This window comes from Gadus morhua, chromosome 7 (assembly GCF_902167405.1).
Source record: "Gadus morhua chromosome 7, gadMor3.0, whole genome shotgun sequence".
Taxonomy (NCBI): domain Eukaryota; kingdom Metazoa; phylum Chordata; class Actinopteri; order Gadiformes; family Gadidae; genus Gadus; species Gadus morhua.
In genome coordinates, this window is record NC_044054.1 from 11,404,035 (window position 1) to 11,418,279 (window position 14,245).

Below are 14,245 nucleotides of genomic sequence, written 5' to 3' on the forward strand. Positions count from 1 at the left end.
TTGTGACACCAACAAAATTATCAGTCATTATCAATCCATTTTGCCCTATTTACAGAACCGCAATACATAAAAAAAAATTAACATTCCATATCATATCGGAAGCTCCCTGCCTATTCCCCTCCCTGCACATCAACATCAGAACACAGAAGACGACTGTCTCCATTAGGGCTAGGACAAAATATCAGTACTGCGATATATCGTCGCCCTTCTTCGTGCGATACGAGAAACGATACACTGGCGCCAAATATCGATATAATATATATTTTTTTAAATGTAACTATTTTTATTGCATTTTTATGCTCCATTCCTGAAGAGAAAGACAGGAAATATCGACCAAAGTATCGATGTTTTAATTAATAAAATAAGGTTTCACCTCCAGGTGGCGTGCAACACATGAATGAAGGAAACTTCATCGGAAGTTAACCAACCAAAGACATGTGACTGAAAAACTCAGTTTGGATAACGAATAAAGACCGAAATCCAGCACTTTACCTTTTCATAGTCAATTTGTATTCATTGTTGGACGTATGTCGTGATGCGTCATTATAGGATTGCTAACAATACATTGTTTATTGCAGAATCGCTGTGCGGCGATATTGGCGGTATCGCGGCCCATGTATCGAGTATCGGGAGGTATCCTGTGATCCCCTCCCCTAGTCCCCATGGTGTTACGTATCGTATGGTGAGGTCCCCTAGTCCCCATGGTGTTGCGTATCGTATGGTGAGGTACCCAGTGATCCCCTCCCCTGGTCCCCATTGAGGTGCCTCCCTACCTTCTTGCGGGGCTTCAGTTGGTCCTTCCAGTCCCTCAGCTGCTGCCCGTGCTGCTCGTCCAGAGACTTCAGCCGCTGGGTCTCGTTCTCAATCAGCAGGTGGCACTTCTCGTTCTGCACACACACACAGAAACACAAAAAAAATGGTTAGACACATTTTAAATAAGAAGTGACAGAAAAATAGTACACAACACAAGTAGTATTAGGCAGATGTGTGAGCACATTGACATGAATGCAGTCTCATCATGTCTTATTTTCCTTCAGTATAATGGCAACACACACACACACACACACACACAGAGGATGCAGGGGGTTTCTCGCAGACATCATGACATGGGATTAATCAATTAAAAATCTAAAGCTCTATATGACATTTCTACTGCAGTGTTTGAGAAAACGCAATACTGCAACACTACTCATCGAAGGGCCTGTGTCACCCAGTGCGTCTACAGAATACAGCCTCTAGCATGCATAGTCCTCCCAGTGTCCTTCATTGGTGGCACTGGTTGGTAACAAGGTGACGGCGATCCACCATGGTGGCTGAGGCTTCACGGGGCTCACCTGCAGCTGCTGCAGCTCTCTGATGTTAGCCTCACACTGACCAATCATCTCCCTCATCTGGTTCTCGTGCTTCTGCTGCTGGTGCAGACGCTCCGCCTTCTGACGCTTCTCCTCCTGCACGCCAAACTATAACACACACACAGAGAGAGAGAGAGAGAGAGAGAGAGAGAGAGCGAGAGCGAGAGCGAGAGCGAGAGAGAGAGAGAATAAAAAAATAGACAGAAAAAAGTTAGATTGATCGAAAAAAATTACATGCATGTAAACCTGTTTGTATGCATAACGGGAACAATTGATATCTGAGGTTCAATTATTAATGCACAACTTAAAGAATAAAAAAAAAAGATAATCCTCGTCCCCACTAACAATCCTTGTGCACCTCCTCCTTCCTCACCTGCTTGACCTTGTCCCGGTTCTCCGCCTGGCTGCCCGTGTTGTTGATGCGGAGGCTTCCCTTGAACAGGGTCATGCGCGTCTTGGCCTCGCGCCGCTGGATCTTGGGCAGCCGGTTCTTCTCCTGCTGCTGCCGGTACTTCAGCAGCTCCGTGATGCGCTGGTTGTAGCACTGCATCTGCTCTTGCTCCTGTGGTCCCCCAAAGAAAGCACAGCACGGCAGCGTGTTGGTGGAGGGGTCGGGGCGTGGTGGGCTAGGATCCGATCTACTCACTCACACACGCTACAGCTACAGGGGATGGAAAGTACGTCGCAACGGCGAGAGCCCTGAGGTGGATCAAACCGTCCTCAGCTCTTCCCGTGGGACAGCGGGTCCTCCGTAAAACATCAGATGAGGCGGCCCCCCATAATGCCTGTTTAGTCCGAAGGCTGTCCCCCTTCACTGCGATTCACTGGTCTGGCGCTTGTCTGAACACAAGCTACGTCAATTAAAGTCTCCATTCTCCCTATACCTGAACACATTAACGCACTGGGGATTCCAATCTGCAAGTGGCCCTTTACCAGCGCCACAAGCCTCTATTCAATTGTTTTAAAGAAATGTGATTGCAAAGATCGGCAAATATATAACTTTCTATATCTAACCTTACTACGAGTAGATAAAAAAAAAAAGCCTTTCTTTTTCATTCTCTTCTCCCCTAGATCTCCCTTTTGCTGAACAATTGAAAGGTTTTATGTTAGTAATGTCCCGCGTGTGTTTTCCCACGACCAGTCCCTGAACAACACATGCTTTTGTGCTGCGGAGGAGCTCCCCTGAGGAGTCATCACCTTCTCGTGCTTCTTGAGCAGCTGGTGTCTCTGGAGGAAGTACTGGTCTTTGAGCTGCTGCTTCATCAGCTGGTGTCTCTCATGGAGGCTCTTCTCAGACAGGTCCCAGATGGCCGCCTCGCGGTCTGACCGAGAGGGGGACGCAAAGCACACGCGTTTAATTCCTCCATTCTTCAATGGATTGTGTAATGCATGTGTGTTACCAGAAAAAATTAACTAAAACAAGAGAAAACAGCTGAATGAACAATCTGAGTCCAACAAATAAATCAAACACACAATCGCACAAGAGATTCAAGCCTCAAGCGGCATCGGGGAGACAGTGATATTCTGGTGACTTTTACTTTGATAACTGGGTTATATCTATGATAATCGTTAGCTATAATGATAATAGGGTAGCTGTTGTATGTGTGCAGTGAGTGTGGCGCCTATGTACCCCTGATGAGACGCTGCTTCTTGTCCAGGCACTCGCGCTCCGTGTCTGCGATCTCAAGGCGGTTGCGGTGGATGATTTTCTGCATAGTGGTGTCCAGTTGGTTCTTCTGAGAGGCCAGGAAGGTCTGCTCCTGAAACCCAGAGGGAAGAAGCCGACAGCGTTGAGAGTTAGCCCAAATTCACGTTGCCTCTTAAAGTCGCCTCTTACAGCGGTCAACGCGCTAGGCTGGGCTCGGCTTGTTAAGACTACGTGTGTGTGTGTGTGTGTGTGTGTGTGTGTGTGTGTGTGTGTGTGTGTGTGTGTGTGTGTGTGTGTGTGTGTTTTTTTGTGCATGTGCGTGTTTTTGTGCGCGCGTGCATGTGAAATGGTTACCTCTGTAATTTTCTTCTGCTGGAAGTCAATCATCGACTGCTTCAGGGACTCTTTCCGCTGGTTCCTGGGAAGCTTGTCTACGGATTGTTTGATCTGAGATGAAGCATGAAAACGGAGCAATGCAGAGAAGATCATCGAGAATCCCGATTCATTTGACATGAGTACAGCCGATGATGCACACATACTGTTTGAGCTCACTAAGGTCATAGACTCACTTAGGGGATAAAAAAAGGTTAAACAAATTTCAAATAAAAATCAACAAACAAATATAGGTACACAATACAACTAGTATTATTATAACGAGTACATTGACATGATTGCAGTCTTACGTCTTATTTTCCTTCGGTGTAATGAACACAAACACATAGTCTAACACACACACACACACACACCTCTTTCTTCCTATGCTTGATAGTCTCCTGGAAGCGGCTGTGCTCGCGGTCCTGCTCGTTGCGGATGCGCTTGCTCTCCTCACGCAGCTTGTAGGCGTGGTCCGCCTCCATCTTCTCGATGGTCTGCTTCTGGTGCTTCTCCAGGCTCTCCAGCTCCGCGTCATAGTGCTTCTTCTTGGCCTGCGGAGGAGGAAGGGGAGGAGCCAAGTCACCACCTGACAGGAAGTACTAATGTGTCCGTCTCTAGGCCTCTTCAGCATGTGTGTGTGTGTGTGTGTGTGTGTGTGTGTGTGTGTGTGTGTGTGTGTGTGTGTGCTTGTGCACGCGCGAGTGTGTGTGTGTGTGTTCGTTAAATGTGTACTTTATGTCCAGCATGGTGTACCGTCAGTGTGTACGTAATGCAGACACATGTGTGCGCATTTGATCCAATAATAAGTAACCATAGAACTAATACATCATTAAATAATAAATTGTCCAATAAAATGGATATATTCAATCAAAATAATAGTATATTATTATGATGAGAATTATGTATGATATATGAAACAAAGCAATAATAGTCCTATTAACGATACACTCAGTGATCACATGACTACATGTACCGTGATGCTGAGAGCAGTAAGTAGGGGAGCCAATTCTCCTTATGGTAAACCGGCCACCATCCCATCATCCATTTAAAATGTTTTGCCCATACACACACACACACACACACACACACACACACACACACACACACACACACACACACACACACACACACACACACACACACACACACACACACACATATATACATATACATACATACATGTCAATTATGGCACCCTTGGCATTTCTGAGCAGGGATCCCCCACTCTGTGTCCCTCCTCAGGAATTCTTCCTAGTTAAGGGAGTGTTTTCCTGCCCTCTGGGGGGCTAGGGTCAGGGGGGTATCATAAACACACGGCCTGTTTAGCCCTCTGAAACCGAACCGATGGTTAAGGACTAGACAAATAATAATGAATTGAGCCCCACGTTCATCTCCTGGTCGAAGCGCCGCGTCATCGTATCAGTCTGCAGCTCCAGCTTGGTGTTGAGCACGGCCTGGGCCCGGTGCTCCTCCTTCTGCAGGAGGCGCAGCTCCCGCAGCTCCTGGCGCCTACACACGAACACACGAACACACACACACACACACACACACACACACACACACACACACACACACACACACACACACACACACACACACACACACACACACACACACACACGTCTTATTCGACAAAGACCACGTACAATATTGGAGCAGCTAAAAATAAACGTTTTATTCAATATATTTTTTAATGCACGTCATAGAAAACGTGTTTAGAAATGCAACCCCCATTTAAATGTGCAGTGGAAAATATAATCCATTGCAATGTTACGCACGGACCGCTAGATGGCAATAGGTTTCAACTATGCATAATGCCACAAAGTGTAAATTTCTAAAATTGTAATCCTTTTCATTCGGTGAGGGAATATACGTTTGTTAATTATCTTTATTTTAACGGACCAGGATCCCTTTAACAGTCCGGTCAGTTACAGTCCATACTCGCAACTCTGAACGTCTCACATTTCGTCCATTTCTTCCACCCGCACCATAAACGTCCTGACCTTTTCATACCCTAACCATAACCTAAAAGCCACTGCACCAGTCCTTCTATTCTCGGGCTGCAGTCTCTATCTGTGTTTCTTTCTACAGAAGTGTCTCCAGTGACTATTCTGCATGAGCTAATCTCGATGGACCGAATGATAAAAAAAGAAAAAAAAACAGGATTCCGAAAATAGTTTTAGTTAAGGACAACAAATGCCCCAACATGGACTCCGGCGATGGGATGTGGGGCTGCAGTGACTCAAGATGGACCTTATGTGGAAGCCTTTGCCATTGCAGTCTACCTACACACCAGCCTCCCCATACTGGTTGGGGATATTTAACATAATATAAATAATTGAATGAACACAGAGTTTTTCTAAATCGATTTTTTTGATAAATATTGAAGTTTGATTTTCAAGAACCTATATCTGTGCAACTTTTTTGAACAAAATGCTATGCGTGAAAGATTGTAAAAAATTGCTGACAACAAATCATAGTCCTAACGTGTGTGATCTTTTTTCTAATAATTTCCTACAACATCCTAGAACTTCTTACAACTTGGTGTCTTTAATTTCTGGTTGGGAACGTGCTGCGTTTTAGCCCCAAAAAGGGTGGATTGAGTGCTACGGACATGCATCTGAATGGACTGCCGGTCGGCTGTGTCTAGGTCAAGTGTCTGCTAAAGGACAGTTAATGAAGAGTCAAATCACCAAATGGTGAACGGACAAAGAGGTAAAGAACCGCAACAGTAGGAGAGACCATGAGGACCAGAACACACTCTGTGTCTGTGTGTCTGCGTATGGGTGTGTCTGTCTGTCTGTGTATATGGGTGTCTGTGTAAGAAGTTGAAGGGGTCCTGCTGTTAGTGTAAGGGACTGAGAGGGGGGGGGGGGCGCCCGTACCTGAAGTAGCGGCTCTCCTCGTCCTTCTTCTCGTCGTCTCGGATCACCTTGGAGGTGGTGACGCTCACCTCCACGCCGTCCACCATGAACTTGCGAGTGCGCTTCAGCGTCTTACTGGAGAAACGGGATTCCTGGGGGGAGGAAAGGGGGAGAGGTGGCAACAAATGGAACGGTATTTTCATCAGTGTGCGATACGAGATCAGAGACTGATTTGTGTGTTAAGAAAACTTTGAAAAAATGTGCACACAGACTCACACACACAGCCATACACATCATACACATCCTCCCCGAGTGGTGGAATGTGGTGCTTGACGGAGGTGCTTTAGGTGCTGCGTCAGTGGCTGAATGACACGCCACCAATCCTGATCACCGGCAAGTTCATCCTCATTCTTTGCATTTTGCACGGTGCCATTTGATAATTATAATTAATGGAAAATTGATCAATGGTTGATTATGAATGAGTTCTGGCTGTAGACTACGTGTGAGGCGGCCATTCAAGCCCCGCCCCCAATGTGCCAAATGTCGATAGGCAAAAGCTTGGTGACGACCAGCAGAAGGCGAAACTACACCCACAAAAACGTTGGTGTCCAAAGCAATGGTGAACCGACTGCTAGTCTTTCAGTAAACTATCAATCGCTGTGTCATCGCTTAATCCCAAAATAGCAGTGGTGGGCTATCAGGGCCAGCAAGGCCTTCACTGCTGGCCTAAACACTATCAGCATCACTGACTTATGTTTTAATATATTTTTTGCCAAGAATATGTATTAAATTATTTCCAATAGTCTATTCTCTTCATTTCATAGCTTTTCTTTTGGTTGCGCTGCTTCCACTAGTGTAGGTTTATGTGAGAGCTTTTATCCAATCATATTTTAGCCATCATGTGTTGCCAGGGTCAAACCAATCTGCCTTGACACCTTCAGAATCGATAGTGCTGGCGTCTGTAGCTTAAAGTAAGTGGCAAAGACGCTGTTGCTTTAAACAATCAGATTTCGAGTTGGCAACACCGAGGCCATCTAGCAGGCGTCCAGTGACATCGGCATTTTCACGTCCTTTGATCGGATGGTCAGAGAGGTACTAGTCAGAGCCAGCAAAGCTTTGATAGCTACCGGAATAAACTAAAATAAAGCGAATAATAAATAAATAAAGCGATTCCCTGAAGCGATTTAAAACGTACTCCAGAAACATGACTGGACAGACTCGACTTTCAGCATTAGACTCCATGGCGATAGAAAGGGACTTATTGTTGGAACTGAAACGCACAGATAAACTGTACAACAGAGTAATCGAACTCTTCTTGAGGAAAGAAAGGAGGATGGACTTTGAGTACAAATAGTTTTGGTGAGTAGTGCATTTTATTTAAACGTTTTAATATTTTTGTCATTTAATTAGGTTAATATTGATGTTTCTGCTAGAGATTATGTAGTATGGCAGCTGTGGCTACAGTGAAATAAACTTGTTGAATTGTCCTAATTGGGTTTCTTGCGTTAGTAATGGCATTCTTTCTTGCTGCATGAGATACCTGTCTGTGATGCAACGCCCTGTTATACTGCATTTCTGTGTAATATTGATGGTCTCTAGCCGTGGAGTCATAATGATTGCATTAAGAGGTGGATTAGTTCATGTAGGACATCAGTGAAGGCCTAAGTATGAAATGCACGGCCCGCCACTGCAAGATAGTAATTGTCAGGTTGAGCGGTAAACGGCACGGTGACAGCCTACTGAACAGGGCTTCTGAAAGGGGAACCCCAGCTTAGAGGCTCACCCCCTCACCAACACACTCAGCACATGGGTGCGGAGGGGCTGGAGAATTCTGAACCAGCTGAGCAAATACACAGCAGCTGAGGACGGCCTCGTCACGCAGAACAGCCACTGGAAGTGACTTCTGCCCGGAAACAACGGCGAGTGAGTGAGTGAGTGAGTGAGTGAGTGAGTGAGTGAGTGAGTGAGTGAGTGAGTGAGTGAGTGAGTGAGTGAGTGAGTGAGTGAGTGAGTGAGTGAGTGAGTGAGTGAGTGAGTGAGTGAGTAAATATTCACAGTTTTCCTGTACATCCCTAGGGGCTTAAGAATTAGTTGAAACAAAACAAAGGGTCCCTTTCTAGCTGTTTGGCTTTTAAAAAGATACTGTGTGAAGTGGCATAATGTATCGAGGGTAGCCAGATATATAGTGACCTTATGGTGACCACACACACACACACACGCGCACGCACGCAGGGTTAGTGTACTGTATGAATGAATGGATGTTAATGTGTTCTGTATGTGTAAATCCATACAGATAGACTCACTGACTCACTTATGAATAAATAAACGAATGATCAAATCAACATAATCATATGTTCATTCAGCAACGTTATTCATAAATGACAAATGACAAATTATATATGTGACAATATAAATCGTGAATAAATTAATGAAAAAGACAATCCCAATGAATGGATGATTGAGTGAATGACGGCATGCTGAAGTACACAGGGGCCGTGCGAGGGTTCACCCGGCCACACAGGGTCACAGGTCAGGAGGCCGTCCAGTGGCAGCGGTCAGCACAGAGGCTTCCCCTTCATGTGCGGGCGGTGAATAGTGAATGGGGGCCCGCACACACAAAGGGCCACATTGGCCCCGGTCAACCAAACCAGTAAAGAAAAAAAGCGGCATATTTGGCCTGAGAAAAGACTTGGTGTCTGACGATAAAATAGACCCCTCTGTCTTCTTGCTCAACCTTCTTCAACCCTGGCACTGTTTCCACTCGTCTCCCACTCTCTCCCCCGTCGGGCTCTCCCTCTCGCTCATCCTTCCTCAACCATGACTAAACATTTCCCAATGTACTCAAACTTAAAAGCTTGCGACACCCATGGAAGAGTAAGGAGGAAGTCCTTACTCACAGTATGGACAAAACAATCCCGCCCTTGGTAACTATCCGCGGCGAGACACGGAGACAAGGGGACGCATTATGGCTGCGTCGACACGGGTTCGACATCCCCTGCAGCCCCCGCTGGATGCGATGAGCGAGACTAGCCCCGTCTCACAAAGCACCTCTCTGTCCGGCGAGCTGCACACACCCGCGGCCAAATCACACAGCCCTGTACGGCCGCTTGTGCATGTGCCTGCGTGGCTGGTACCTTACGTTTGTGGAAGCACCGTCGCTCGAACTGTCCGAGGGAGCTTGAAGCAGCTCATTACTAGTATAGAGTATTAGGACTAGTCCTTAGCGGGTAAACACGTCCCTCCCATATGAGAAGAGCCGGGGCGATGTGCTGCGGTGGGGCTCACCTTGTCGACGGACGGGTGCAGCGAGATGGTGTCCTTGCCCGGGCCCATGCTGTCCGAGGCCATGCTGCTGGTGTCGGAGTAGCGCTTGCTGGTGCGGCCGTTGGGGTGGGACGAGCCCTCCTCCACCGACCCCCGTTTGCTGTTGCCGGGCGCCGCGTGGGGCAGGGCGGCCGGGCCCGGAGAGGCCGTCTCCCGGGGTACCAGGGGGCCCGGGGTGGGCGCCGCCGGGGTGGGCGTTGCCGGAGTGGGCGTCGCCGGGGTGGGCGTCGCCGGGGTGGGCGTCGCAGGGGTGGCCGTCGCCGGGGTGGGCGTTGCCGGGGTGGGCGTCGCCGGGGTGGGCGTCGCCGGGGTGGGCGTCGCCGGGGCAACGACAACGGCGATGACGGCCGTTGTCCCCGAGACTCCGTTACCCAGAATGCCGCTCTTCTGCTCCTCCTCCTCGCTCGCCACCCGTGACTCGGGGGCTTGTACGTCCACGGCGATCGACCTGGGCAGGGCCAGCGGGGGCGGTTGCTCCGTCTCCGGGGTTTCCACGGCAACCTTGGATATCGGGATGCACATCGGGAATGTTTGGGTCTAGAACGAGGCTTAACAACTTTATTCATCCCAGAAAAAAACAATGACATGTAGTGAGGAGCACCTTCTCTTCGTCCGACGTGGGCGTGCACTTGCCGTCCTCGATGCCGGAGTCGGAGCTGGACGTCTTGGTGGAGACGTTGCTCTCCGACTTGCCCGACTCCGAGCGCACCTCGTCGGGCAGCTTGTCGGCCAGCTCCCCCTGGTCGTCCCGCAGGAGGGTCTGGCGTGGGAGGGCCACGGGGGCCGCAGGACCCACCGCCTCGGCCTCGGCCGGCACCTTGTAGTCCTTCCTGGGGGAGGGGATGGGCGTGGTGGTGCTGGGCGTGGCTGGCCCGGTGCTGGTGGGAGACTGGTCCCCGTCCGAGCTGATCTGACTGGTCTGGCAGAGCTCCTTTCCGCCGGCCTGGATGGAGGGAAGCCAAAAGAAGGAGGAATGAAACGGAGAAGAGGAAGTTCAGCAAACAGGCTCGGCGTCAATGGGCGACTCACCATTGGGTCCAAAGGTTATCAAGAGTCCTACACATCTGCCTTTTTGTGCAATTGGTCCAATCCCAAGAATTATTTGTTCATAAATATGTTTAATTTATTTATTTTATCTGTGAACTACGGTAACTCAGAGGTTTGGGTTCCCAGGAATGTGGTTGTTCATGTACCGGTTGTTCCACCTCAGTCAGAACCACGCTGGGCTGAGCAAACGTCTTTAGCAACGTGTTGCAAGAAAATAAGAGGGCTGTGCCCTTTTAAAATCCTGCCTTTGATCAATTTAGGCCATCTCGTTTATTATCTCATCATAACATCTGCGTCTTTAAATGTGAATCCACTCCCAACAGAGATCATGATCTACTGTCAACATACTAAGACGACAATAAATCATGTCTTCTCTCTATATATTATATAGGGTGAAGTGCTGGCTGCCTGACAGCAAGTTCATCTGCTAGCGTCTAATGGCTAACCACTAACTGGCTGGCTGAAACCCACGGCGTCGAGATGGGTGTTTACAAAACAGTAAAGTGTGTGTGTGCGTGTGCGTGTGTGTGTGCGCATGCGTCATAGTGAGGATCAGCAGGAGTGACATCCTCCTGAAAACCTACAAGCTGTAAATCTTTGTTGTTTTCACCCCCCCAAAAAAACGATACATGTTGTCCAATAAGTCAAGATCATCGCAATTCATTTAACATCACATTGACTGGTTTAAGCCCTCGTCATTTGTTCTGCGCTCAACCCCTCATCATCACCACTGTGTGTGTGTGTGTGTGTGTGTGTGTGTGTGTGTGTGTGTGTGTGTGTGTGTGTGTGTGTGTGTGTGTGTGTGTGTGCGTCGCCCCGGCCTGCTCTACGTTAGAGGGCTGCCGGTGTTTACACCCCTTTTATTTAAGGGTCCGCTGGTGACATCCGAACAATGGCTAGACGTTGCAGTATTCACTGTGGTGGAGGGGGTTGCGGGTCGGGTTCCAGCACACCCAGGGCTCACTGCGGCAGCACCACCTATGTCTGGCGGGCCGGGCAAAGGCCGCTGTTCCGCTGGCGGTTCCTTTGTTTGTGCCCGACAGCGACCCGAGTGTGTACACCGCCATGGGCCCCGTCACTTTCTAATCCGGGGGGTCAACGATGAATGCCATGAGGCAGAAAATGGATGTTTTCACTTTGGGTGGGTGGGGGGGGGGGGGGGGAAACCCAGAACAGGAAGGCTGTGTTTTTATAAATGCTTTGCTTCTATTTGAGGACATTGTTGTCGATTGTTCCGTATTGTGTGCGATTTGTGTGTGCGTGTGCGTGTGAGAGATATGTTTCTGCGAGCTATGTCTCATGTTAAGTAACAACCCCACTCCACAGTGGCTACAGAGAAAGAGCCGTTGTTCAGAAAGGTTAAAGTGAGGTTAAAGTGAGTCGTCTCTTCCAGGAAATGCAGTTCTAACGTGTGAACCCGTCTCCATGTCTTTCATAAGTGCTGCTGCGGAAATAACTTCTGTGCCACTTGAGTCCAAGTTTGAAAAGAAATGAATGAATACATAAAACCTTTACATAAATAAAAGGAAAAAGATACAAGATTTGTGATTCCAAACTAGATCCAGTCTGTATTTTCTAAACTCTGTTCTCATCCATTCCCTATCTCTCCAACCCTCGCCCACCCTCAGTAAGTGAGGCACCCTGCAAAGAACAGGAGATTTCTCTGAACCTGGACCCCTGTGGCATGCTGTATATTTACCAGCCGTGCCCTGCTGGAGACTTATTAATAACAACCACACAAAAGGAGTGGATCAGAGAAGGGGAGGAATGCGAGTGGTACCAGGGGCAGCTCAGAGGACTCCTCGTCCTCTCCTTCCTCTCTATTGTCCTCGATTTCCTCCATGACCTCCGCCTTTGCCTCCGCCACAAGATCCCGCAGAGGCCGGTTGGACACCACCGAGCGCACAAACGGGTGCTGTTGGAGAGAGAGAGAGAGAGAGAGAGAGAGAGAGAGAGAGAGAGAGAGAGAGAGAGAGAGAGAGAGAGAGAGAGAGAGAGAGAGAGAGAGAGAGAGAGAGAGAGAGAGAGAGAGAGAGAGAGAGAGAGAGAGAGAGAGAGAGAGAGAGAGAGAGAGAGAGAGAGAGAGAGAGAGAGAGAGAGTTAGGAAAAGACGACTTTATTGGGATACCAACAGCAATGATTTGGCCAATGAGGAGCAGCCAGAAGCACATGGCTCCTGGCTTGGCTTGATGGTAAAACAAGTAAATGAATAAATAAATGCATTTGCTACTCAGTGGAAGCGGGAGACGCAACTGTAGGGGCATAAGAACAGTGGGTGGGTGGGCTGGGGGTAATATATATGCCATCTATTATTCAGCCCGGCCATGGTATCATTTCATTGGCACAGCTGGCTAACAGGAGGTCCTCAAACAGGAGGTGGATCATGACATGAGCATGCTCATGCGTGCAAACACACGCACACACACACGCCACGCACGTTGGAGCACGTGTGTGTGTGCGTGCAAAAACAAAACACACTAACACACAGAACGAGTTTTGTGTTCTGGCATGCACCCAGCCGGACCACATTAGCAGCAACCAGCTCTCAAATTCTCCGGTGACAAACAACAGCTCCGCTGCGCTCTGGCGAATCCAACGCAGAGTAGAGTGGAGAGAGCAGGCGCACTCAGAGCCAGGAGGAGGAGGAGGAGGAGAAGAAGAAGAAGAAATGTGATGCTTGTCTCACAGCCATGAACCCATTGGCGCACACATACACTGCTAGCGATGTCAGCATGCAGACATGATGGACTTTGCATTCCTTACATAGTGTCCCATGCCTCATGAGTTCGGAGGAATAATTATTGCCTGAAGGCGTTTGCCATCTTGCGTTTCCTCTAGAGTGGCAGGGAGGTTAACTTTCACACATAGTCCTGTACTCATTACGTGAGATGATATCATTAAATGTGCTTTACTGTAGTGTGAAGTGTATTCCAACACATCCAGACAGGAGAAAGGTTTAGAACCATAGTGGGATCCCACTCCACCGCAGTGTTACTACATACATATACATAAATGATTTACTGAGAGTAATGTATGCCTGTCAAACACTAATCTAGAGTGGTGGGACGCACAGGAATATACAGGCCTGGCCCCCAGAGTACCACCACTTCCGGACTCTAAGGGAAGGGGTGCATCGCAGACGCCTCTTCACGCTGCCTACAGTGTTAGCAACAAGACATAACAAAGCAGGTATATTGCACCCGGTGGCAGCTCTCCCACACAAACAATAAGATGGGTGGAAACTTGGCTGTGCAGTCGGTGAAGGACCTTCAACATGGGGCCAATAAGCCTACTAGCACAACAAGAGCACAGTATCACAGAATGTCACAACTGTTGAGTAACATAACTAAACCATAAGCTCTTATACTCAAGGTGAACATGTACTTCAATCTAATGGTCAGGCAAATCTTCAACCTTCTTTTAAAAAAATAATAAAATATGAATAAGGGGCCTTCCCATGAACTGATTTGGAGTGAATGATATGCTACTTTCAAAAAGGGGCTAGGGGATTGGTACTAAAGAAGACCATTAAAAGTAGGGTTAAAGGAGATAAGTAGAAGTGGCATCACTGTCTATTTTGGGGGATCTGAAACTAAAACTCCTGATAGGCAATAGGGCAACAAAGGGTTTAGTCC

The 14,245-nt window shown here is 48.2% G+C and overlaps 1 protein-coding gene across 2 annotated transcripts in view; it reads right to left on the reverse strand.

The window, feature by feature from the left end:
- Positions 1–14,245, reverse strand: part of stk10 (serine/threonine kinase 10) — a 48,735-nt gene that overhangs the window by 8,744 nt on the left and 25,746 nt on the right. For both annotated transcript variants that reach the window (XM_030362474.1, XM_030362473.1), the window contains exons 8-19: positions 12,391–12,525; positions 10,165–10,506; positions 9,525–10,064; positions 6,261–6,391; positions 4,761–4,884; positions 3,747–3,926; positions 3,355–3,447; positions 2,983–3,112; positions 2,550–2,674; positions 1,726–1,914; positions 1,335–1,460; positions 774–887 (exon numbers count right to left, since the gene is read on the reverse strand). In XM_030362474.1, coding sequence (XP_030218334.1) covers positions 774–887; positions 1,335–1,460; positions 1,726–1,914; positions 2,550–2,674; positions 2,983–3,112; positions 3,355–3,447; positions 3,747–3,926; positions 4,761–4,884; positions 6,261–6,391; positions 9,525–10,064; positions 10,165–10,506; positions 12,391–12,525 — 2,229 coding nt within the window. The remainder of the gene's footprint in view (positions 1–773; positions 888–1,334; positions 1,461–1,725; positions 1,915–2,549; positions 2,675–2,982; positions 3,113–3,354; positions 3,448–3,746; positions 3,927–4,760; positions 4,885–6,260; positions 6,392–9,524; positions 10,065–10,164; positions 10,507–12,390; positions 12,526–14,245) is intronic.